Source organism: Hemitrygon akajei, chromosome 6, assembly GCF_048418815.1.
Source record: "Hemitrygon akajei chromosome 6, sHemAka1.3, whole genome shotgun sequence".
In the NCBI taxonomy this organism is placed as follows: Eukaryota; Metazoa; Chordata; class Chondrichthyes; order Myliobatiformes; family Dasyatidae; genus Hemitrygon; species Hemitrygon akajei.
This window is the reverse complement of record NC_133129.1, coordinates 110178353-110204939: the sequence shown is the minus strand read 5'-3', so window position 1 is coordinate 110204939 and position 26587 is coordinate 110178353. Positions and strand designations below refer to the sequence as shown.

Genomic DNA, 26587 nt, shown 5'->3' with positions numbered 1-26587 from the left:
ATCCAGTGTTTTGTGCCACATGAGTACTCCTCTGCCATGTTTGGCAGCTAGGATGTCTTTCCTGGAAAATGAAAGTCAGAAACTGCAAATGCTAGAAACTTGAAATAAATAATGAAAATGCTGAATACACTCACCAGTTCAGGTAATATCTGTTGAGTGAAGAACATCTCAGGTTGAAGACCTTTGCAGAGAATGCAACAAATGAAAAAGAACAAATTGCAGAGAGGGTGGGGATCTGACTTATATCGAACTGTTGGTTAGGCTGCACTTGGGGTATAGTAAGCAACTCTGGTTGCCCAGTTACAGCACACTTGTGGAAGCACTGAAAATAATGTAGAAGATGTTTGCCAAGATGTTACCTGGATAAGAGGTTTTGACCTATAAGGAGAGGTCCTTACTGAGGGAGATAATCATATGAAAATATTAATTCTGGTTTTCTCTCCAAAAACAGAGATAGTATTTTCTCTGCAAAGTCACAGTAACTTGTTTAGTAGTTCCAGTACATCTCAGCTTTTTGGTGTTGTTTGCTTTTAGATCAGCATTTCATCTATCCATTTCACTTAGTGCTTTGAATGGCATGAGAGTGCAGCAGTGTTGCTGGTTTGTGACATTTCTGTTGATGGTATCATACTTCCAACTAAATGCTTTCATTACTTTCTGCACTGTCTATCACCATGTTGCCTTTCAATGATCACTCACACACCCATGGTCTAACTCTAGTGCATTAATGTTCTGCACTGTGTGTTGGGGCTGCTAAGCAGAAATCCTGATAGGTCCAACCAGTAGTACATCTGTTAATTCTCTAAGTATGATAACTTATATTTGCATTAGTACTGGAAGGAGTTGTTCAGACCCCATTGTTTTCCCAGGAAGATTGGCACAGTAGTTCCTGAATGGATAATGCACTTGTCTAAGGTGATTATTTTAAAACTTTCAGAACACTGAAATAAAACTATCGGATGGAAATTATGAGATTACGAAGCTTACTTATGGTTTAAATGTGCCTTATGAAGTGCGTCACCTTGGCATTTATCTTGTATTGGAGGCCAAAAATGGACTGATATTGCTCTGGGACAAGAAAACAAGCCTGACTATTAAAATGAGTCACTCATTCAAGGTAAGGTTTTGCTGTATATTGAAGGTTGTGTATATTCCCAAGGTTATACAGTGCAGGAAAAGCAATTTAATTGTTTTGAACAAAAAAATATTTCATTTGTAACGTTACTGTTTTACCTCTCAAAAATATTTTAAATTCCAAGAATATACCTTATTATGTGGGTGCAAAGGGAACATGCAGCAAATGAACAGTTTCACTACAGGCGAATGAGTAGTTCCCAGATGTCACTCTTTCATCCTGTAAGTTATAATCATCCAGATGGGGAAATGAGGGGGACTTCTGTCTCTGCCATGCATTTGGACAGTGAGTTAAAACACTCTTCCTCACCTTCACTCTGATCCTTGTGAGAATGAGCTCAATCTGCCCAGTTGTTGGTCTATTTGCCCATCCAAGTCCCTCACCATTTTATGAATTTTAATCAAATCTCTCAGCCTTCTTTCTCCAAATAAAACAATATCTCATATCATGCACTTACAATCTGCTCATACCCTTTCTCAAGTGATTTGGTGTTAGGATCCATCCATCTATTCCAGCTGAGGCCTCACTTACGTTTTTAATCATTCTGGGTTTTTTTGTGCCTTGGAAAATATTGACAAGAATTTTGTATGCCTGCTTCACCACTTTATCTAACTGTTCTAATATTTCTAGGGTTTTTGTGTGCCAATGTCTCTTTGACACAAATGAAAGCAATTTTCTGGGATATTTTTTGATGAAAACTATAGAACAACAGCAGAGCACAATTTATTAAACAATAGTAATTGTTAATAGTCAGTGACACTAATATGATAGCTCTTTTGAAGTCTAGCTATATTAGTTATAAATAAAATCAAAAATATTTTCTATAACTATTACTATCTATTTATTACACTGTTAATTCAATTGCAAAGAGATTTCTTTGTTCAATTTAGAACGTCAAATATGGTAGGTGCACTCAAATCTTATTTTGGTGATTGACTGTTTTGGGTTAATTATCGTCCTTTTTGGGGATTGCAGCATACCATCTGTGGATTGTGTGGCAATTATGATGGGAATGTACAAAATGATTTCACCACAAGAAGCCAATTAGTCGTTGCAAATGTGGATGAGTTTGGAAACAGTTGGAAGGTGTCTCCTGCATGTGCAAATGTAAAAGTCAATGAAGATCCCTGCTCCGTTAATATTTATCGAGATGCGTGGGCTCAGAAACAGTGCAGCATCCTCAAGAATGAGCCATTCCTGCCTTGTAATTCTCAGGTACAATTCTGAATGCCAAAGTGTTTTGTATGCCTTGCCATTGCATTGCACAATTAATCTTTACATAACTATATTTGTAAACAGCAATTATTTTGAGTTTACCATTGATAAAGGACAATTCTATGGGTATCAAAATTTCTGATTCCAGAAGATAAATTCCCTTCAGCCTTCCAATGACAACTAAAAGTGCCAAAATTTATAGTCCTTTACAATTTATGGCACTATTTAAAGCACCTCCCCTTGAGGTATTTGACCTATCATTTTAGAATTGAAGAACTTGCTGAAATGAAATCCTTGTAGTGCCTTAATTTGTCAGAGAGTCACAGAAAAAGATCCTCAGCCCACCAAGTCCATGCTAAATAATGTCCTTATCTATACTAATCCAATTTACTGCACTGGTGCATAGCTTTCTAATTCAAAGCAGTTCCGGTGCTCATCCATGTACCACGTAAACATAGTGAAAGTACCTGCCTTCACCAGCTTTCAGGCAGTGAGTGCTAGCTTTTTATCCGCCGAGTGAAAAAATATCCTCAAATCCATAGAACATAGAACTGCATACCATTGGAACAGCCTTTCACCCACTGTGTTATGCCAAACTAATTAAACATGAAACTAAACAAATGTTTGCACATGGTCCTTATTCCCTGTACCTCCCTGTGCCTATCTATGATCCTCTTAACCTGCCCTATCATATTTGCCTCCTCTAATATCTTTGGCAGACACCTATTCTATCTTAAAGAAAATTTGCCCTGCACGTCTCCACTAACCTTTCCCCCATAGATACTGCCTGGCCTGCTGAGTTCCTCCAGGATTTTATATGTGTTACTTTGTATTTATGATCATAATTCCATTAATTTCAACATAATTAGAGATGGATAGAACTTTTGATCCATTTTTTTTCAAACAAATTACCTATCATTCACATGTTCACTTTTCAGGTTGACCCAGCCCCATATTATGAGGCATGTGTCCGTGACGCCTGTGCCTGTGACACTGGTGGAGATTGTGAATGTCTGTGTACAGCTATCGCTGCTTACTCTTTGGCCTGCAGGATGGTTGGAGTTTGTATTTCCTGGAGGACCCCTGAACTTTGTCGTGAGTCATATTCTGCTTTCATTCACTTTCAGGACTGTAGTATTTATTCACCAGACCCTTTAATTTGTCAATCCACCAGCACTTCTAGTTATAAATTACACACTGCAGAACGAACAGAGGGTCTTGTCTTCCCAAGATTTTCTTCACTGATAACAAATCCCTCTGTTGTTTTCACAGAGGAACCTGAATTTAAAACTCAACAGTGTGAGAATTTCCCTTCCATCTTGTATTAACCTTCACTGTCCCCACTTCACACTGGGCACCCCACTGAACACCCACTATCCTGTGTGTGGATCAGTCTGTGTCACTCTCACTGTTTCCACTTCACACTAGGCACCCCAGAGTCTGTGTGTGGATCACCCTGCATTACCCCTACTGTCTCCAAACCACCCTGGGTACTCAATGTGTCCTGTGTCACCATCACTGTCTCTGCATCTCACCAGGCACCCCAATGACCATTTGCCAGCCTTTGGTTTCTTTTAGCTATTAAGCTGGATTTAAAACACAGATAAATTAACTTGTTAATTAGGAGATAAATCTTTGGGACAATTTTACTCTTTACAGTTAAAATTTGAGAAAATCCTTTCACAAGCTTGTTTTGTTTTAAATTATTTATTGGGATCTCTACTCACACAATTTTAAGTTATCAAAGAAAAATCTGAAAATATTCTGTGGGTTACTATCAGTGCAACTTTTCCCTCTGCTACAATAACTGTTCAGATGACTCCTCTGTTACAGCTCTCTTTTGCGATTATTATAATCCCAGTGATGAGTGTGAATGGCACTATGCACCATGTGGAATTCCATGCCTAAAAACCTGCCAGAATCCCAGTGGATCATGCTCCAAAATTATCCCCAAGCTTGAAGGTAATATTTCTATTTTAGTTAATGTGATTATGTAATTTACTATTTTATTATATTGTCAGTTACAAACTGAAACATTTTAATATTTCTTATGTTCTGATAAATGAACAGAATTCATTTATACAAAAACCTATTTTATAATTACATCTAAGATTTTTCCCTTCATTTCAGACATCAGTTGTGAGAAGAAATGACCTAGAAAATGAATGGATTTCACTCTGTGCTAAACAATTCATTGAAATAACAAAAGTGAACAATTTGATTAACCCTTCATTCACTTAATCCCTGAATATCTGGCTTCCCAAATGCTTGATGTATTTATGTTGCCAAGGTTTTCAGTTCAGCATTTCACATAACTTTCATCATGAAGAACAAGGGCAGTACATTGGAACATTGCTGCCTCTAAATTGTGATCATCTTATCTAATATTTATTGTTGCCTTTGTGCTGGGTTAAGCTCATATGTTACAGTTGTGGAAGGATCCTTATAACACAAGCTGTGCTAAAGCCAGAAGGAAGTAACTCTTCACTGCATTCCCAAGGGACCTGCACAAATAACATAATTTCTGAGGCGCCTACTTCCTGATCATAGGCACCATACACTGGGGATAAACAGTATTAGGGTGCTTGGTGAAGTTTAAGTTTTGCTGAATGTCTTTGTGATTCAGACTAAATTAGTCTGCTAGAGATCAACAACAGAGTGACATTGCTGGTGCTGTGCAGGTTTTGAGTGTCAGTAGTTAATTCTGTACTGCTGTTAATTTTTGTAGGTTGCTACCCAGACTGCCCTGAAGATAAGCCGTTCTTAGATGAAGATAAAATGGAATGTGTTCCATTGAACCAATGTCCCTGCCACTTTCATGGAAAAAATTATGAGCCAGATGAATATATCCCGTCAACGCAAAACTGTGATTCCTGGTAAGTTTTACCATAATCATTCTCTTATTTGGTTTAACCGAAGAAACTTTGCACTTTACAAACAAAATTTTGTTGTGGGCAAGTAATATTTTAATTCAGAGGGGAAACTGATCTGGATGACAGGGATCTTCGTTTTTTTAAAATTTTCAGTGCCAACTGAAGTGATTTAAGAACCAGCACGTTTCGACATTTGGAAGTTTCCTCCATTCCACATATCTTTTCTGCTATCGATAACTGTTCGTTCCTTCTGTGTTAAAGAGATTAGGATATTCATAACTTAATTACAAGCTCTTTTTGACACTCTGTTCATGCTGGTACAAGATTTCCTGATTATTTGCTATGGTTGCCATCATCGTACTGACTCTATTGGTAGAATCCCACTCTTTGCATATTTTCCTGTGTTGGTTTCCCCAGCATGCATTGTATTTGAAGTTCCAAGAATCAAGCATGAACAGGACAAGATTGTTGGTTAACTAAAAGTGGGAAAATAAAGACCTGGATAAGCAGTCTTCCATTCAGTTTGCAGTCTTGTCTTCTCCACGATGACCTGAAACAACAGAAGGAATAGGAACAGGAGTAAGCCGTCTGGCCATCAAGCCTGTTCCGCCAATTAATAAGATATTGGCTGATCTGGCCATGGTCTTTTGAATCTACTCCCTTGAATCTTGAAGTTATATCACATAGTTCTCATTTTACTTATCAGTGGAACAGCTTTCCTGCCTCTATCTTTTCACAATTGTATGATTTTTGATAAGATCCCCTCCCATTCTTCTGAAGTCTAGTAAGTATCATCCCAGGAGTCTCAATCTCTCCTCAGAGGCTAACAAGCTCATCTCCAGAATCAAGCTGCTGAATCTTCTCTTCATCACCTACAAATCAGTATCTCTTTTCCCATGTGAGGAGACCAGAACTACATACAGTTCCCCAGGTGTATCGTCACCAGTACACTGTATAGGTGCTGCAAAACCACTCACTTTTGAATTCAGTCCCTGTACAATGAAGGCTAATATTCCATTTGCCTTCATCATAATCTTTTATACCTGCAAAACAACTTTTTGTGATTCATGCGCAAGCACTCCCAATTCCCCATGCACAACAGCTTGCTGCAGTCACCTGGCTAGTCTCATTTCCAATAATAGGTTCATATGGGCTTCAAATGATTTGGACAATCCACAAATTATTTTAAGAAGCTCTCCTCGATGCACCTAACAAATTCTACTCCATCTAAACCTCTTGCACAAAGAAGCTTTGAAGTCTTCCACAAGACAACTTAGTTGTTTCTGCACCTTTTCCTGTTCTGACTGTATATCTGTTCCTCAATGTGCTGGTGGCTAACTGGGAGTTGGTAGTACAATCTCATCACTGACTTCACCAGTCTTATTTATATATTACACTAAGAACATTAAGTACTGCAGAACTTTCTAGATATCAATTTGTGAAGATAGTTAAAATTATACTTTTATATTGCACATTCTTAACATTGATATGTAAAATTAAATAATCAACCTATGTTGTTCATATTTTTAGCAAGTGTAAGAATGGTGAAGTACACTGCACCTATGACAGATCAGGTAGGTTCATTTCACATCATGCTTGGATGATTTATTATTTTATGGATACAAAGACTGTTTGATTTAAAGTACTGTGCAAGAGTCTTAAACACCTTTATACAGTGCCTATAAAAAGTATTTACCTCCCACCCCGTGGAAATTTTCATGCATCATTGTTTTACAACATTGAATCACAGTGGATTTAATTTGGCTGTTTGACACTGATCCTTTGTGTCAAAGTGAAAACAGATCTCTAGAAGTGATCAAAGTTGATTACAAATATCAAACACTATATAAATGATTGCATAAGTATACACCCCCTTTCATATGACACACCAAATCATCAGTGGTGTAGCCAATTGGTTTTAGATGTCACATAATTGTAAAGCCACAACATCAAAAACCTACCGTGAAGTATGGTGGTGGCTGCATCATGCTGTGGGGATGCTTCACTGCAGCAGACACTGGAAGGCTTGTGAAGGTAGAGGGTAAAATGAATGCAGCAAAATACAGGGGAAGATCTGATGCAGTCTACAAGAGAACTGTGACTCGGGAGAAGATTTGTTTTCCAGCAAGACAGTAACCCCAAGCATAAAGCCAAAACTACACAGGAATGGCTTAGAAACAACAAAGTTAATGTCCTGGAGTGGCCAAGTCAGAGTCCAGACCTCAATCCAATAGAGAATTTGAGACTGGATTTGCAAAGGGCTATTCACTCATGATCCCCATGCAATCTGACAGAGCTTAAGCAGTTTTGTAAAGAATGGGGAAAAATTGCAGTGACCAGATGTGCAAAACTGACAGAGACCTATCCACACAGACTCAAGGCAGTAATTGCTGCCAAAGGTGCATCTACTAAATACTGACTCAAAGAGGTGAGTAATGATGCAATCAATTATTTTGTATTTAATAATTGTTATAAATGTAAACAATTTGTAGAAATTTGTTTTTACTTTGACACAAAATAATATTTTCTGTTTATCAGTCAAAAAAGCCAAATTAAATCCACTGTGATTCAATGTTGTAAACTTACTTCTTATAGGCACTGTATATACCTATATACTGAAGACTTTTGCATAATATTGTAATCTTGATGATTGAAATATTAAGGATATTAAAGTATGCTGAAAGGGTATAGAAACATAGAAAACCTACAGCACAATACAGGCCCTTCGTCCCACAAAGCTGTGCCAAACATGTCGATACCTTAGAAATTACCTAGGGCTATTCATAGCCCACTATTCTTTTAAGCTCCATGTACCTAACCAGGAGTCTCTTAAAAGACCCTATCATTTCCGCCTCCACCACCATCACCAGCAACCCATTCCACGCACTCACCACTCTCTGCGTAAAAAGCTTACCCCTGACATTTCCTTTGCATCTGCTTCCAAGCACCTTAAAACTGTGTCCTCTCATGTTAGCCATTTCAGCCCTTGGAAAAAGCTTCTATCTATCCACACGATCAATGCCTCTCATCATCTTGTACACCTCTCAGTTCACTCAATCTATTCTCATAAGGCATGCTCCCCAATCCAGGCAACATCCTTGTAAGTCTCCTCTGCACCCTTTCTATGGTTTCCACATCCTTCCTGTAGTGAGGCGACCAGAACTGAGCATGGTACTCCAAGTGGGGTCTGACCAAGGTCCTATATAGCTGCAACATTACCTCTTGGCTCCTACTTTCAATCCCATGGTTGATGAAGGCCAATGCACCGTATGCCTTCTTAACCACAGAGTCAACCTGCGCGACTTTGGTTGTCCTATGGACTCAGACCCCTAGATCCCTCTGATCCTCCACCCGGTCGGCTGCATAAGTCTAGGGAAGACAAACTCTGGCCCCACCAAACGTGTGAGATTGAGGTGCAAAACCTCCTGTTTGTGTGGATGCTGCGTGATGTGTTACCCTGTTACAAATCAGTACCACAAAATAACAGACAGTACACCATATGCAATTAAACGATACAGCTTTATAATTCTGAATTTGACTAAAGGGTTAGTAAAGTAAAACAAAAAGAAAAGGCCCCATTTTAATGAAACAGTCTAATGTGCACAAGTTGGAGCTCACAGTTTCCCTTCTGCTGGTCCTCCATCGATTTCCCTGGGCTTCATTCACACACAGCCCCGCTCCAAGTCCACTCCTTTCTGGTGTCTAAGATCTCTCTTCTTTGGCATCTTCTCTCCCCATCTTCCATCGCACAAAAGACCTAGAACATCTTGGTCTCAGGCACTCAACAAGAAAAAAAACCACTCTCTTCATTGGAAGGTACACATTCCAAAGCCCCTGTTATCTCTAACCATAACCCAAACACTGTTGCTACAGAAAAAAACATTACATTAGCAGTGAAACTTTTCCCAGGGTGTTACAGGTAGATAGAGAGAAACCCTTAGTTTCTGGTTGTGAAATAGGAGAAAAAGCAAAAAATCATACCCAATTTTTTCAGAATTCAAATTCGGAGAGGATTTTACTTGCAGGCAGAGATTGAGTATGGATTCTACTCCTGCAAATGGCAGTTCAGACTGATATGAATGGGATGTTAAAATCTGAGATTTACCAAACTTCATTACCAAAAGTGATGGTGATAGGGGCAAACAAGGACACAGAGTGTTAGGTAGGTCACAGTCAATGTGTTGTATTACAGTTTCTTCTGTTCACATCTCATGATTATTAATATTCCTTATCAGAATGTACCTGCACCTATGATGGCAAAACCTTCCACGACGGAGAAATCATCTATCATACCACGGATGGCATTGGTGGATGCATCAAAGCAACATGCAGTGTGAATGGAACTATAATCCGACAAGTATATCCGTGTCCACCGAAAACCAGTACAGTTCCCAGTACAACACTGAGCTTTGAGACGACACCAACCACATCATCTGGAACCACAATCAAAGTTACATCAGCACACAGTGAAGCAACTGCAACAGTTTCCACAGCAACAACAGTTTCTACCACAACAGCTCCTGTCACTACACACATCAGCACAACTACAACCACCACTGAGACTGCACCAACTCAAACTCAGCTAATGTCAACTATGACCTCACCAACAACACTCACCACCACAACAGCTCCAGTTCCTACACATAGCCGTACAACTACAACCACCACTGAGTCTACATCTAAACAGCTGAAATCGACTACCACCTCACCAACAACAGTCACCACCACAACAGCTCCAGTTCCTACACATAGCACAAGTACAACCACCACTGAGACTACATCAGAACAAACACAGCCAAAATCAACTACCACCTCACAGACAACAGTCTCTACAACATCTAGTCTAGCAACGACTGTCTCTATCCCTCCAAAGACTGATGCACTGTTGTCCACAGCAACAGCTCCAGTCACTACACACATCACAACTACAACCACCACTGAGACTACACCAACTCAAACTCAGCTAATGTCAACTACGACCTCACCAACAGTCACCACAACAGCTCCAGTTCCAACACATAGTAGCACAACTACAACCACCACTGAGACTACATCAGAACAAACCCAGCCAAAATCGACTACCACCTCACAGACAACAGTCTCTACAACATCTAGTCTAGCAACGACTGTCTCTATCCCTCCAAAGACTGATGCACTGTTGTCCACAGCAACAGCTCCAGTCACTACACACATCACAACTACAACCACCACTGAGACTACACCAACTCAAACTCAGCTAATGTCAACTACGACCTCACCAACAGTCACCACCACAACAGCTCCAGTTCCAACACATAGTAGCACAACTACAACCACCACTGAGACTACATCAGAACAAACCCAGCCAAAATCGACTACCACCTCACAGACAACAGTCTCTACAACATCTAGTCTAGCAACGACTGTCTCTATCCCTCCAAAGACTGATGCACTGTTGTCCACAGCAACAGCTCCAGTCACTACACACATCACAACTACAACCACCACTGAGACTACACCAACTCAAACTCAGCTAATGTCAACTACGACCTCACCAACAGTCACCACAACAGCTCCAGTTCCAACACATAGTAGCACAACTACAACCACCACTGAGACTACATCAGAACAAACCCAGCCAAAATCGACTACCACCTCACAGACAACAGTCTCTACAACATCTAGTCTAGCAACGACTGTCTCTATCCCTCCAAAGACTGATGCACTGTTGTCCACAGCAACAGCTCCAGTCACTACACACATCACAACTACAACCACCACTGAGACTACACCAACTCAAACTCAGCTAATGTCAACTACGACCTCACCAACAGTCACCACCACAACAGCTCCAGTTCCAACACATAGTAGCACAACTACAACCACCACTGAGACTACATCAGAACAAACCCAGCCAAAATCGACTACCACCTCACAGACAACAGTCTCTACAACATCTAGTCTAGCAACGACTGTCTCTATCTCTCCAAAGACTGATCCACTATTGTCCACAGCAACAGCTCCAGTCACTCCACACATCACAACTACAACCACCACTGAGACTACACCAACTCAAACTCAGCTAATGTCAACTACGACCTCACCAACAGTCACAACCACAACAGCTCCAGTTCCTACACATAGCAGCACAACTACAACCACCACTGAGACTACATCTGAACAAACCCAGACAACACCGACTACCACCTCACCAACAACAGTATGTTCATGCAGTGTACAAGGACTAAAACTGCTACCTGGTAATTTTGCTAATTAATTATTTTATTCTATTATATTAATTTCTCAGAAGAATATCGGTATATTACAAAATATAACAAGATGTCTGGAAAGAGAATTTGCTGGTCCAGGCTGTTCCCTGACTCCTGTCACCAAATATCTCCTGAAGTGCTCAAACAAACAAGAGAGTTCAGTGAATCTGTTGGTTACTGTCAAATCATGATAAGGTTTATCAGTACCACTGAAGCCCTCAATGAGATGAGGGATGATCCATCAAGCAGTAATCAGCAAACTGCTATATCTGGGTTAAATAATGTTTAAGTTTACCCTTGCCATAGACCAACATACACAGGGTATAAATGCAAAAAGTGTATAAAACTTTGGGCTATACACTATTCCTGTTCCCCCATCCCACCAAGCTCTTTTCTTCTGCTTTTATCTTTTGCTACCACTCAAGTCCTTTTCTGGCAAATCCGTTGCTTGCAGTTTGAGTGACTAATGTTAGAGAGCATGGTCCTCCTGTGAATTCTCCATGTTGGTCTGGTGTTTGCATTTGTATCTTTTCCACAATCCATAAGCAATTGCAGCACTTCCTTAGAGTCTTGTGTGCAATTGGTTTATTTGAGTCATCTGAGTTGGTTTGTGATTGAACAACTTACGAGACCAGAAGACAATAAGGCAAAGGACCAGAATAAGGCCATTTGGCCCATTAAACTTGCTCCACCACTTGACCATGGCTATTTCATTTCCCTCCCAACCCCTTTCTCTCCCTGTAATCTTTCACACCCTGACTAATCAAGAACCTATTAACCTTTGTCTGAAATATGACAAGGCCTTCACAGCCGCCTGTGGCAATGAATTCCACAAATTCACCATCCTCTGGGAAAAACTTAACTTATTCTGCTATTTCTTTGTTCCCCACCACTACCTCTCCAGCGGGATGATATCTACTCTTCCACTCATCTCTCTTTTACTCTTTGAAAAAAATACTTCTTGTATCCTTGTTTATGTTATTCCTCGTTTATGTTATTGACAGGATTGCCTTCATATTTCATCTTTGCTCTCCTTATGGCTTCTTTACTTGCCTTCTTTTGGTTTTCAAAAGCTTCCAAATCCTCTAAATTTCCACGAATACTTGCTATATTATATGCCCTCTCATTTATTTTTATGCTGTCTTTGACTACCCTTGTCAACCATAGTGCCTCATCCTCTCTTTAAAACACTTCTTCCAAATTGCTGCCAGAAATTCCAGTCACTCTGTAGAAAGGAATTTGGTCTGACCATCTCCTTTGAACATACTCCTTCTGTCTTTAAATGCAGACCCTGTGGTATTAAGAAATAAAGAAAAAAAGTACCCACTCTCAACTCCATGTCTGCCCTTATACCTTTATAGAAGGCAGAGGGTAGTTATAGATGGAGCCTATTCTGCCAACAAGTGGGTGACCAGTAGTGTTGAGTCCCCTACTGTTAGTGATTTTGTATAAATGACTTGGATCAGGAAGTGGAAGGATTTGTTACTAAGTTTGCAGATGTTGGTGGAGTTGTGAATAGTATAGAAGTCTTTTGTAGGTTGCAGTGTAATATTGACAGAAGGGAGATCTGGGCTAAGAAATGGCAGAAAGAATTCAAGCCAGAGAAGTGTAAAGCGGTTCACTCTGGAAGGTCGAATTGAAGGCAGAATACAGGATTAATGGCATGATTCTTGGCAGTGTGGAGGAATGGAGGGATCTTGAGCTCCACATTGCTGAGCAGCTAGATAGGGTAGTTTTGAAGGAGTATGGTGCATTGGCCTTTATCAGTGAGAGATTGAGTTCAAGAGCTGTGAGGTAATGTTGCAGCTCTCTAATTCCCTGGTTAGACCACACTTGTAATATTGTTCTCAGTTCTGGTTGCCTCATTATAGAAAGGAAGTAGAAGACTTAGAGAGGGTGCAGAGGAGATTTAACAGGATGCTGTGTGGATTAGAGAGCATGTCTTATGATGATAGGTTGAACTGCTTCGGGCCTTTCTCTTTGAAGTGAAGGTGGATGAGAGGTGAATTGATACTAAGATGATCAGAGGCATAGATTGAGTGGTTAGCCAGAGAATGTTAGCCTAATACCAGGAAGTATAATTTTAAGGTGATGGGGAAAAATATAGGGGAATGCCAGGGATAAGTTCTTTACTCAAGAGAGTGGTGAGTTCATGGAATACTCTGCTAGGGATACATTTTTTTTGTGTGCCGTTCTCTGCCAGAGCCTCGGCGATCACTTATTTTTCAAGTGGTTGTCTTGGGGGAAAGATTCTATGAATGGTCCCCCACGTCCTTCTCACAGCACAGAGTCAACCCGGCACGGATGGAAAGCGTGTCCGGGAGTGGCCTGACTGGATTTGAACTCGGGAACCTTTGCTCCAGAGTCCGGTGCTGATGTCACTGCACCACCAGGCAGATTCATTAGGGCATTTAAAAAACTCTTGGGTACATGCTTGATAGAAAAATGGAGGCTATGTAGGAGGGAAAAATTAGATTGATCTTAAATGTGGTTAAAATGTTGGCACAACATTGTGGGCCCAAGGGCCTGTACTGAGCTGTAGTTGTCTTTGTTCAAAGTTAACATGGTGCAGGAGGGAGGGCTTCAGATTTATAGATAATTGGGCAGTTTTCCAGGGAAGGTGGGACCTGTTCCAGCAGGATGGTTTACATCTGAATTTGAAGGGGACAAATATTCTTGCATGTAGGTTTGCTAGAGAGGCTCCAGTGGATTTAAAATAGATATGAGGGGGGAGGGGAACCAGAGTGTAGGAACAGATGTATGGGAGAAGGAAGAAAAAGAAGACGGTAAAGTTCTTTGTACTGTTAGAGGTAAACAGAGAGGAAGAGGTGGAGAGTTTCTTAAATGCATTTATTTTAATGCTAGGAGCATTGTAAGAAAGGTGGATGAGCTTAGAGCATGGATTGATACCTGGAAATATGTTGTAGCTATTAGTGAAACATGGTTGCGGGAGGGGTGTGATTGGCACAAAATATTCATGGATTTCGTTGCTTCAGGTGTGATAGAATTGGAGGGACAAGAGGGGGAGGTGTTGTGTTGCTTGTCAGAGAAAATATTACAGTGATACTCCGGCAGGATAGATTAGAGGGCTCGTCTAGGGAGATTATTTTGGAGGAATTGAGGTTGTGGGTTTGGGAGGTGCTCTTAGAATGAATAAGTGTTCTATTTATATTTGGGTGTTTGGGTGGATTTGAGGAATGGGAAAGGTGTAGTAACACTTATAAGGGTGCATTATAGACCACCTAATGGGGAGCGAGAATTGGGGGAGCAAATTTGCAAGGAGATAGCAGATATTTGTAGTAAGCACAGGGTTGTGATTGTGGGAGATTTTATTTTTCCACACATAGACTGGGAAGCCCATACTGTTAAAGGGATAGATGGTTTGGAGTTTGTAGAATGTGTGCAGGATAGTTTTTTGCAGCAATACATAGAGGAACCGACTAGAGAAGAGGCAGTGTTGGATCTTCTGTTAGGGAATAAAATAGGTCAGGTGACGTAGGTATGTGTTGGGGAGCACTTTGGGTCCAGTGATCACAATGCCATTAATTTCAATATAATTATGGAAAAGGATAGGACTGGACCAAGGGTTGAGATTTTTGATTGGAGAAAGGCTAACTGAGGAGATGCAGAAGGATTTAGAAGGAGTGGATTAGGACAATTTGTTTTATGGGAAGGATGTAATAGAGAAATGGAGGTCATTAAAAGGTGAAATTTTGAGGGTACAGAATCTTCATGTTCCTGTTATGTTAAAAGGAAAGGTTAAAAATTTGAGAGAGCCATGGTTTTCAAGGGATATTGGAAACTTGGTTAGGAAAAAGAGCGATATCTACAATAAATATAGGCAGCATTGTGTAAATGAGGTGCTCAAGGAATATAAAGAATGTAAGAAGAGTCTTAAGAAAGAAATTAGAAAAGCTAAAAGAAGATGTGAGGTTGCTTTGGCAAGTAAGGAGAAATTAAATCCGAAGGGTTTCTACAGTTATATTAATAGCAAAAGGATAGTGAGGGATAAAATTGGTCCCTTAGAGAATCAGAGTGGACAACTACGTGTGGAGCCGAAAGAGATGGGGGAGATTTTGAACTGTTTCTTTTCTTTGGTATTCACTAAGGAGAAGGATATTGAATTATGTTAGGTAAGGGAAACAAGTAGGGAAGTTATGGAAACTATGATGATTAAAGAGGAGAAAGTACTGGTGCTTTTAAGGAATATAAAAGTGGATAAATCTCTGGGTCCTGACAGGATATTCCCTAGGACCTTGAGGGAAGTTAGTGTAGAAATAGCAGGGGCTCTGACAGAAATATTTCAAATGTCATTGGAAACGGAGATGGTGCCAGAGGATTGGCGTATTGCTCATGTGGTTCCATTGTTCAAAAACGGTTCTAAGAGTAAACCTAGCAACCTGTCAGTTTGATGTCAGTGATGGGTAAATTAATGGAAAGTATTCTTAGAGATGGTATATATAATTATCTGGATAGACAGGGTTTGATTAGGAACAGTCAGCATGGATTTGTGCGTGGACGGTCATGTTTGACAAATCTTACTGAATTTTTTGAAGAAGTTACAAGGAAAGTTGACGAGGGTAAAGCAGTGGATGTAGTCTATATGGACTTTAGTAAGGCCTTTGAGAAGGTTCTGAATGGAAGGTTAGTTAGGTATTAATATTGAAGTAGTAAAAGGGATTGAACAGTGGCTGCATGGGAGATGCCAGAGAGTAGTGGTGGATAACTGTTTGTCAGGTTGGAGGCCGGTGACTAGTGGTGTGCCTCAGGGATCTGTAATGGGTCCAATGTTGTTTGTCATATACATTAATGATCTGGATGATGGGGTAGTAAATTGGGTTAGTAAGTATTCAGATTCAGATTCAGTTTATTGTCATTTAGAAACCACAAATGCAATGCAGTAAAAAAATGAGACAACGTTCCCCCAGAATGATATCACAAAAGCATATGACAAAACAGACTACACCAGAAAATCCATGTAATGTTTGGCAATCCCCAGAGTCCGGAAAGGCTGCTGCGTATTAATATTGTGCAGATGATACTAAGATAGGTGGTGTTGTGGATTATGAAGTAGGTTTTCAAAGCTTGCAGAGAGATTTAGGCCAGTTAAAAGAGTGGGCTGAACGATGGCAGATGGAGTTTAATGCTGATAAGTGTGAGGTGCTACATTTTGGGGAATAATCCAAATAGGACAATCATGGTAAATGGTAGGGCATTGAAGAATGCAGTAGAACAGAGTGATCTAGGAATAATGGTGCATAGTTCCCTGAAGGTGGAATCTCATGTGGATAGGGTGGTGAAGAAAGTTTTTGGTATGCTGGCCTTTATTTATCAGAGCATTGAGTATAGGAGTTGGGATGTAATGTTAAAATTGTACAAGGCATTGGTAAGGCCAAATTTGGAGTATTGTGTACAGTTCTGGTCACCAAATTACAGGAAAGATGTCAACAAAATAGAGAGAGTACAGAGAAGATTTACTAGAATGTTACCTGGGTTTCAGCATCTAAGTGACAGAGAAAGGTTGAACAAGTTAGGTCTTTATTCTTTGGAGCATAGAAGGTTGAGGGGGGACTTGATAGAGGTATTTAAAATTATGAGGGGGATAGATAGAGTTGACATGGATGGGCTTTTTCCATTGAGAGTAGGGGAGATTCAAACAAGAGGACATGAGTTGAGAGTTAGTGGGCAAAAATTTAAGGGTAACACGAGGGGGAATTTCTTTACTCAGAGAGTGGTAGCTGTGTGGAACGAGTTTCCAGTAGAAGTGGTAGAGGCAGGTTCGGTATTGTCATTTAAAGTAAAATTGGATAGGTATATGGACAGGAAAGGAATGGAGGGTTATGGGCTGAGTGCGGGCCACTAGGACTAGCTGAGAGTAAGCGTTCGGCACGAACTAGAAGGGCCAAGATGGCCTGTTTCTGTGCTGTAATTGTTATATGGTTATACGGTTAACACTTTTGCTGGACATTCAAGGCACCAAACACCCTCGATACATCTCCTTTGAATCTATTCCTCTCACATTAAGTAAATGAAATCTGCTCTTACAGATTTAGAAGCTGTGAAAATAAAACATTGTCTACACTAGCTACAAACCTCAGACTCTAATAACCTTGAATTAGGTCACACCTGAGCCTCTTCCACACCAAAGACAGTATCCCATATTTGGCATTCCCTCTTCATAGCATAAGCCTTGTAATCAAGGTAGTATCCTCATAGAACTCAACTGCACCTTCTGCACATCCTCAGTCTTCCCACAATGGGATACCAGACTGATATGCAATAGAACTGCTTTAACTTGACTGCAGCTGATACACCCAACGGATGAGATGCCTGGTTTAACATTGTGTTTACAATGTAGATCAACAGCACTGAGTTGCTAACACAAGGAATATTGATTCTTATTGCTTGACAACATATGCTCAAGGGTACAACAAGTGCCATTTAAATATGGCGTATGTGAACAAGCAATAGAATTCTGAGAATTGTGCATATTCGTTATCTTACACAACTCAAACAAACTTGCCTTATTATAACAAATAACACCTCCAGTTTTGTCTATGATGAGAGAGATACAACTGGATGAAATTGAGTACCGATGGCTGGAGCATTGTTCCGGCACTTCAAGTGTTGCCAATAGTTAATACAATGATATTAGCACTTCCAGAAATATTTTCCCTAGTTCGCTAGGAATTAACCATTTTTTTTAATCAATGCAGGATATTTTATTTTTAATGTCATATTGCATCCAGATGTACACAGAGTGATTTTCTTCACTTTATCTCCAGGTCAGGCAATTGTGACGTCTGCAGGGAAATCAGGCCTCTGCAACTTCACTCTCTGTACTGTGGATTGTGAAATTATGAAGTATACAGGAATATGTGAAAGTACGACCACCACTCCAGAACCCACACCATCTACAATAGTAACTATAACGCCAAAAACAACAGGAACAACCACCTGTAGCTGTCACGCAGATGGACGAAAAATGGCACCTGGTAAGATTATTAGTACCAGTTATGTTGTGATGGTAATGTATCCTGATAACAATGTTTGGATGGTAGAATGAATGAGATGGTAAAGGTGATGGTACATACAAAAGCTTTGAGAAAATTGAATTGGAGTGAAAATTAATTATTTACCTTTCTTAACAATGTGAGTTAAATAGTCTCAAGATATTAAAGAAAAAACAGAATACAGATGTTCATTGGTATCCACCTATCTCGAAGGACAATGGGTGACGATGATGTTCATCACAATCCATCAAGGTATGGAGATCCTGAGATGCCCAGTCATCAGGATTCCTCTCTCGGCCTCACCTGTGTAGTCCAAAGGAAAGCATATGAAGCAATACATTTGGCATCAGCTTGGCTGCAGGAATTCATTTTCCATCTTTTTTTATTGGTTTTAAACAAAAAAAGGATACAAATCAGAGGAGAAGTTACAACAAACACAAAATACAAATAGTGTACAAACAACCAAAGGGATATATACTATCAAAGTCATATAATATTAAGCTATTGTATAGGAACAAGAAACCACAACTCCTCCTAACAGATCATAGAAAAAAGAGATTGGCTGTAGGAATTGCCAGAAGGATGTTCAATGACTTCCAGCCACGTTGGATCTCCACTTCAGATTTGCTGTCTGGGTTTACTCCCGTAGCCTCCGTTTTTCCCGAGGCTGCCCACAAGTCAGCTTACCCATAGCTGGGGATCTGGTTGACGAGCACCAAGGCATGTCCACACCCTGGTAGGCCTGCCTGCCACTCGTGCAGAGACAAAACCTCCTCCCCGTCTTCTGCAGTTCAGCCTGAGTCCGGGAGGAGTTCAGTTTCTGTGTGTCACCAGTGAGGAGGCACTACATGAGGCTTGCTATTGGAGAAGCTGTATACTGGACTATGGGAGAGACTTACACATTCAGCTCTCCTTTTCGCAAGACTGCCAGCCAGCAGTGGAAGCTGTAATTGAGAGTAACAAGCGTAACCCACTACACTACCACACAGATGAGTCAAACAAAGTTATAAATGAAATTAATATGGAACCTCAGCATCCACAACTTCACATTATTACAGTTTCTCTCTGTACTTGTCTAGAATTCTTTAAAACTCCTCCATTCTATTTGCCACATCTAACATCATAGAAGTGAATAGACTACCACACTCTGCCTGTACATGCCCTCACTCTATACAACTCCTTTGAAAGGATACACACTCACCTGAAATACCTGACCTCTGCTCTGAGAGATTTGGAACTTATAGAGAAGGTATCCACTGTATTCTCTGTCTGTGACTTTCACTACTTGCCTTAAATCAACTCAGTCCTCTTCCTCTGAGACACCTGATAAAGCATCACAGGTTTAGACAAGTACTTGTCCTAGTATATGTCAATAGTCAAGACAGATACAATGTCTTCCATACAAAGTCTGCGCAGCTCTCACTTTCTTCAAAAGATTTTGACACAATTGGATGCAATACCTCATTACATTTGCTTCAATTTGAACCCATGCTTTCTATAGTAGAAAAGTTATTGTGGGTGCAATGCCAGATTCCATGTGATGTTTGAAATTAACTTCACTTAACAATGTAGCTTGATTTCCCAATACCAGGCATTGACTGTCATTGCTTTCCATCATGTTATTAAAGATCAAATGTGTGGAATTAAAGGAAACGCTGTTCCATTAAGCAAAATATTTCCCAGGAATCTGCACATTCAGTACCTTGCCAGACAGTGCACACTCACACAAACATCAATGCCTTGTTCTGACTGGATCAATCATCAATGAAGCTGTTTAATTAATGCAGAGTATATTGTTTTTAATGTCACCCAGACTGATTTTCTTTATTTTGTCTCCAGGTCAGGCGACTGTGACATCTGCAGGGAAATCAGGCCTCTGCAACTTCACTCTCTGTACTGTGGATTGTGAAATTATGAAGTATTCCGGAATATGTGAGAGTACGACCACCACTCCAGAACCTACAGCATCTACAGTAGTAACCGTAACTCCAAAAACAACAGGAACAACCTGTAGCTGTCACGCAGATGGACAAAAAATGGCACCTGGTAAGATTATTAGTAACAGTTGTGCTGTGACACTCACAGTTCCATGAAGTGATTTAACAGCAGCTTTTCCCTTTGACATTTGTTCTGCATGAGTCGATGAATAAACTTGTGAAGGTGATGGTCCAATCCAAACCTTTAATATAATTGAATCACAGTGGAAATTTATTTCATTGTTTTACAGCTGTGTGTGTAAAATAGATTTAGGAATCCATTAAAAATGTAACAGAGATGAATATGCAATGTGGATTGATATTGTGGGCCATGGTGATTCCCAAGCAAGTTAAATCAGTGATCAACAGAAGCAATATCGTCCCTTAGTGCGCACCACTCCACATTGTTCCATTTTCTGCACGTTCAGTGCTTGTTTCGAATCCTTTGAATCACCTCTATTTTATTTGCCACCTCTAATAGCATGTAAGTGAAAACAGACCCTACACTCTCTCAGTAATGGCACTCACTCTATACCACTCCTCTGAATAGACCTCCACACACCTGTAATGCTTGATTGTCTTCTTAGAGAATTGGAACTTGAAAAAATGTCTACTGTATACTCTCTCTATTGCACTCTATTCATAGTAGCCTTGAACTAACTCCCTCCTCAGCTTCTCAGACAACATATAAAGCTCCTCAGGATTTGCCACGACACCAGATAAATGCAACGTAGGATTACCCAAATTCGTCTCATGGAACATATCCGTAATCAACAAAACATTGTCATAAACCTGCTTTACACAATTGCAAAGCAGGGAGTAACAGAATTGGAGGCATTACTTCGATTCCCTTCCTTCATCTTGAACACATGATTCCAATTGCTGACTTCAAACTGCTGTGGATGAGATGGCAGATTTCATGTTCTGTTCAACATTGACATGACATGACGACATAGACAGTGTTCCCATACCAGGAATATTGATTGTAGGTGCTTTGCAGCATGTAATTAAATATAGAACTTGCGGCATTAAAGTCAACTGTTTGCTATTGAGCAAAATACTCCTCAGAAATTTGTGTAATCAGTATCCCACCAAAGAACACATAATCAAATGAAGACCTTTGTCAATACAGACTGTACACTGAGATAGTTGAGAGGTACCATATAATTGCACTCCATCTGTAGAAGCTTTCTCCAGACACACCCAATGAGGCTAATCATTTGTGAAATGATATTCACATCTCCAGCACCATATTCCATAGTATGCACTGAATGAAGCTGTTTTATCAGTGCAGGATATTTTCTTTTTAATGTTATATTGAATGGAGATAAACACAGAGTGATTTTCTTTATTTTGCCTCCAGGTCAGGCGATTGTGACGTCTGCAGGGAAATCAGGCCTCTGCAACTTCACTCTCTGTACTGTGGATTGTCAAATTATGAAGTATACCGGAAGATGTGAAAGTACGACCACCACTCCAGAACCCACACCATCTACAGTAGTAACTGTAACTCCAGAAACAACAGGAACAACAACCTGTAGCTGTCATGCAGATGGACGGAAAATGGCACCTGGTAAGATTATTAGTAACAATTGTGCTGTGACACTCACAATTCCATGAAGTGCATTGACAGTAATGTCTCCTGTTAAAATGTTTGGATGGTAGAATAAATCAGATGGGGAAGGTGATGGTACATTCAAAAGCTTTGACAAAATAGAATCGCAATGAAAATTAATTCATTACCTTTTCTGACGATGTGATTTAAATGGTCTCAATATATTAATTGTTAGAATACAAACGTATGGCACAGGCATAGTTATTTTGCATCCCAATGAAGTGAAAAATAAGTTAAACACACTTCTAAATTTAATTAATATGTAACCTCAGCATGCACAACTCCACATTCTTACATTTTCTCAGTGTTCACTACACATTTCCTCACACCTATTTTGCATTTGACACTTCTAACATAATGGAGGTAAAAAATGGCCCACCACACTCTTGTTGTACCTGCGCACACTATGCAGCTCCACCGAATGGATCCCCACACTCCTTAAATACTTGATTCATGTTCTTGGAGATTTAGAAGTTGCAAAGAAGATATCCAATGTATCCTCTTTCTGAGGCACTCTTTACAGCATAGTATTCAATCAGTTCACTCCTCAGATTCTGAGAGTTCTGATGAAGCAATTGCACATTTTCCAAGGTACAGATAAATGCAACACAGATTTAGCTAAATTCTTCTCTTGGTACGTGTCCACAATCAACAAATCTCTCCCAAAGACTTCCTTTGCATTCTTTACCAGCTTTCGGTTTCTTTCAATAAGTGGGTATCAGAATTGGATCCATTATTTCCATAGACTTGCTTCAACAAGAGCACATCTTTCCAACTGCTGACATCAAATTGCTATGGACGAGATGGCAGATTTCGTGTTCTGTTTAAAATTGGTATGACATCATGATGTAGACAGAGTTACCAATACTAGAAGTATTGATTGTCAGTGTATTGCAGTCTGTCATTGAAAATAGCACTTGCAGCATGATATTAAACTCTTTGCTGTTCAGCAAAATACTCCTCAGAAGTGTGTGTAATCAGTATCTCACTCAACAACACACATTCTAAAGTATAACTTTGCCTCATTGTGACTTCGACCATCTCAATACAGACTGTACACTGAGATAGTTGAGTGGTACCATATAATTGCATTCCATCTGCAGAAGCTTTGTCCAGAAACTCAAGGTGTGGCAAATCATTTGTGAAATAATATTCATGCCTCCAGAACCATTTTCATCATTTCCACTGAATGAATCTGTTTTATCAGTGCATGGTTTTTCTTTATAAATACAAAATAAACAGAATGATCCTCTTGACTTTGTCTCCAGGTCAGGCAATTGTGACATCTGCAGGGAAATCAGGCCTCTGCAACTTCACTCTCTGTACTGTGGATTGTAAAATTATGAAGTATTCCGGAAGATGTGAAAGTACGACCACCACTCCAGAACCCACAACATCTTCAGTAGTAACTGTAACGCCAAAAACAACAGGAACAACAACCTGTAGCTGTTACGCAGATGGACGAAAAATGCCAGCTGGTAAGATTATTAGTAACAATTGTGCTGTGACACTCACAATTGCATAAAGTGATTTAACAGTAATTTTTCCCTTTGACATTTGTTTTGAATTAGACAATGAATAAACTTGTAAAGGTGATGCTCCAATCGAAACGTTTAATATAATTGAAACACAGTCAAAATTTATTTCATTGTTTTACAGCTGTGTGTGTTAAGTAGATTCAGGAATCCATTAAAAATGTAACGGAGAAGAACATGTAATGTGGATTAATGTTTTGGGCCATGATGATGTCCCAAACAAGTTAAATTAGTGATCAACAGAAGCAATATCATACCTCAGTGTGCTGCACTCCACATTGTTACATTTTTTACACTTTCAGTGCTGGTCTCTTAATCCTTTGAAACACCTCTATTTTATTTACCACCTCTGATACCATGCAAGTGAAAACAGACCACACACTCTCTCAGTAAATGCATTCACTCTATACCGCTCCTCTGAATAGATTACCACACCTGAAATGCAGATATCCAGTGTATACTCTGTTTGTTGCACTCTTGAATCAGCTCCCACCTCAGCTTCTGATACAAGATATAAAGCACTTCAATATTTTCTAGGGCACCAGATAAATGCATCACAGATTCAGCCAAATTCATCTCATGAAACTTGTCTGTAATCAGCAAAACTCTTTCATAAACCTGTTTTGCACACCTGCACAAGTTTCAGTTTCTTTCTATCAGAGCATAACAGAATTGGATGCATTAGTTCAATACTCTTGCTTCACTATGAACAGGATTACAATTGCTGACTTCAAATTACTGTGGATGAAATGACAGATTTGATGTTCCATTCAACAATCACATGACATGATGATGCAGACAGTGTTACCAATAACAGGAAAATTGATTGTCAGTGCTTGGTGGCCTGCCATTGAATATACGACTTGCATCATTTAGTAAACTCTTTGCTATTGAGCAAAACAATCCTCAGAAATGTATGTAATCAGTATCTCACCCAACAACACACAAGCAAATGAATAACTTTGCCTCGTTGTGACTTCCACTGTCTCATTTCATTTTTTCAATCTTTTTTATTGACTTTCAAATAGAGAATATACAAATCGAAAGAGGAGTTTAACAAGTAGATAATATAAAAAACATATAAACAGCAATAGTAAAAACAAAAAGCATATAATATCAAAATCAAATAGGTAATATATTATGCTGTTATATATACAATGGTCAGAGAGAAATTACAACTCCTCATAGCAATTGTTAAAAAAAAGATTGGAAATTTTATTGATAGAGGAAGAAAAACCCCAATAACTAAACTGAAACAAAAAAAAGAGAAAGAAAAAAAAGAAAGAAAAAGAAAGATTGGGCAGTCCAAATGAGGACAAACTTAAAAAAAAAGAGAGAGAGAAAAAAAACACATCCTTCCAGTCATCTCCGAACCTTCATGGACAAGGATATTCTCCAAAGAGAATAAAGAAAAATAAATAAAGATAAATTAAATCATGTGAAAATATTGAATAAAGGGTCGCCAGACTTGTTCAAAATCAAAGAATATATCAAATGTCCGGCTTCTAATTTTCTCCAAACTTAAACATGACATGATGGAAGAGAGCCAATAGAAAACAGTTGGGTGAATTAGATTCTTTCCAGTGTAGCAAAATAGCTCTCCTAACCAGTAAAGTTGAAAAAGCTATCACATGTTTGGCGGAAACAGACACTTTGCTTGCTTCCTCTGGAAAAATCCCAAAAATTGCTGTAAGTGGATTAGGTTGAACATCCATGTCTATAACTTTAGATAATATTCCAAACACATCCCTCCAAAAATTATTTAAACTTACACATGACCAAAACATATGGGTTAGAGTAGCCACCTCTGCGTTACATCTATCACAAATAGGGCATATAATAGGAAAAATATGCGCCAATTTATCTTTGGACATATGGGCCCTATGTACTATCTTAAACTGAATTAAAATAAGGCGTGCGCAGATAGATGAATTATTAACTAAATAATAAATTTTACTCCATTGGTTATCTGAAAGTGAATGTTGAAGTTCTACTTCCAAGGAGCGTTGAGCCCTATCATTAGGCGATGTGTGAGCATTCATTAACTGTTTATAAATGATAGCTATTGAGCATTTTTGAAAAGGTTTAAACTGAAAAATAACATAAGCCAAATTTAAAGAGCAAACCAAAGGGTAATTTGGTAAAAAATCATGTAAGAAATTCCTAACCTGTAAATACCTGAAAAAATGTGTATTAGAGATATCATATTTATCCATTAACTGTGAAAAAGACATCAAACAGTCTTGTAAAAACAAATCTAAAAAAGTTTTTATTCCCTTAATTTTCCATGTTAGAAAAGCCTTATCCAAAGTTGATGGTTTAAAAAAGAAATTAGAATAAATTTACTAGAAAGTAAAAAATAATTTAAGTCAAAAAATCTACAAAATTGAGACCAAATTTTTAAAGTATGTTTAACAATAGGGTTAAGAGCTTGTTTACCTATTCTGGAGAACAAAAAGGGAAGAGGAGCTCCTAATAAAGAAGCTAATGAAAACCCCACTATTGAATATTCCTCCAGCTGTAACCATGAAGGGCGATCTTGGTCATCTATATCATAAATCCAAAAAGTAATATAGCGAATATTAATTGCCCAATAATAAAATCTAAAGTTTGGTAAAGCCAGCCCTCCATCATTTTTGATTTTTGCAATAAAAGTTTATTCACACTAGAGCTTTTATTATTCTAAACATAAGACAAAATCAGAGAGTCTATTTTATCTAAAAAAGTTTTTGGAACAAAAGAGGGAACTGCTTGAAATATATATAAAAATTTCGGTAGAATAAACATTTTTATAGCATTTATTCGACCTATCAATGACATCGACATAGGTGACATTTGGAAAGCGCCTGTTGAGTATATTCAACTAAAGGGAAAAAATTATACCTATATAGGTCTTTAAAATATCTTGTAATTTTGATACCAAGGTAAGTAAAATGGTTTTTGGCAATATTAAAAGGTATTTGATCATAATAATCAA

General features: G+C 39.1%; 1 protein-coding gene across 1 annotated transcript in view; it reads left to right on the top strand.

Annotated features, from left to right (window-relative positions):
* Nucleotides 1-26587, top strand: part of LOC140729829 (uncharacterized) — a 239444-nt gene that overhangs the window by 67794 nt on the left and 145063 nt on the right. Inside the window, exons 23-33 of the mRNA XM_073050042.1 lie at nucleotides 938-1117; nucleotides 2111-2350; nucleotides 3289-3445; nucleotides 4184-4312; nucleotides 5079-5226; nucleotides 6754-6797; nucleotides 9459-11462; nucleotides 18257-18466; nucleotides 20324-20530; nucleotides 21824-22033; nucleotides 23344-23553. Of these exons, the coding sequence (XP_072906143.1) occupies nucleotides 938-1117; nucleotides 2111-2350; nucleotides 3289-3445; nucleotides 4184-4312; nucleotides 5079-5226; nucleotides 6754-6797; nucleotides 9459-11462; nucleotides 18257-18466; nucleotides 20324-20530; nucleotides 21824-22033; nucleotides 23344-23553 (3739 nt within the window). The remainder of the gene's footprint in view (nucleotides 1-937; nucleotides 1118-2110; nucleotides 2351-3288; nucleotides 3446-4183; nucleotides 4313-5078; nucleotides 5227-6753; nucleotides 6798-9458; nucleotides 11463-18256; nucleotides 18467-20323; nucleotides 20531-21823; nucleotides 22034-23343; nucleotides 23554-26587) is intronic.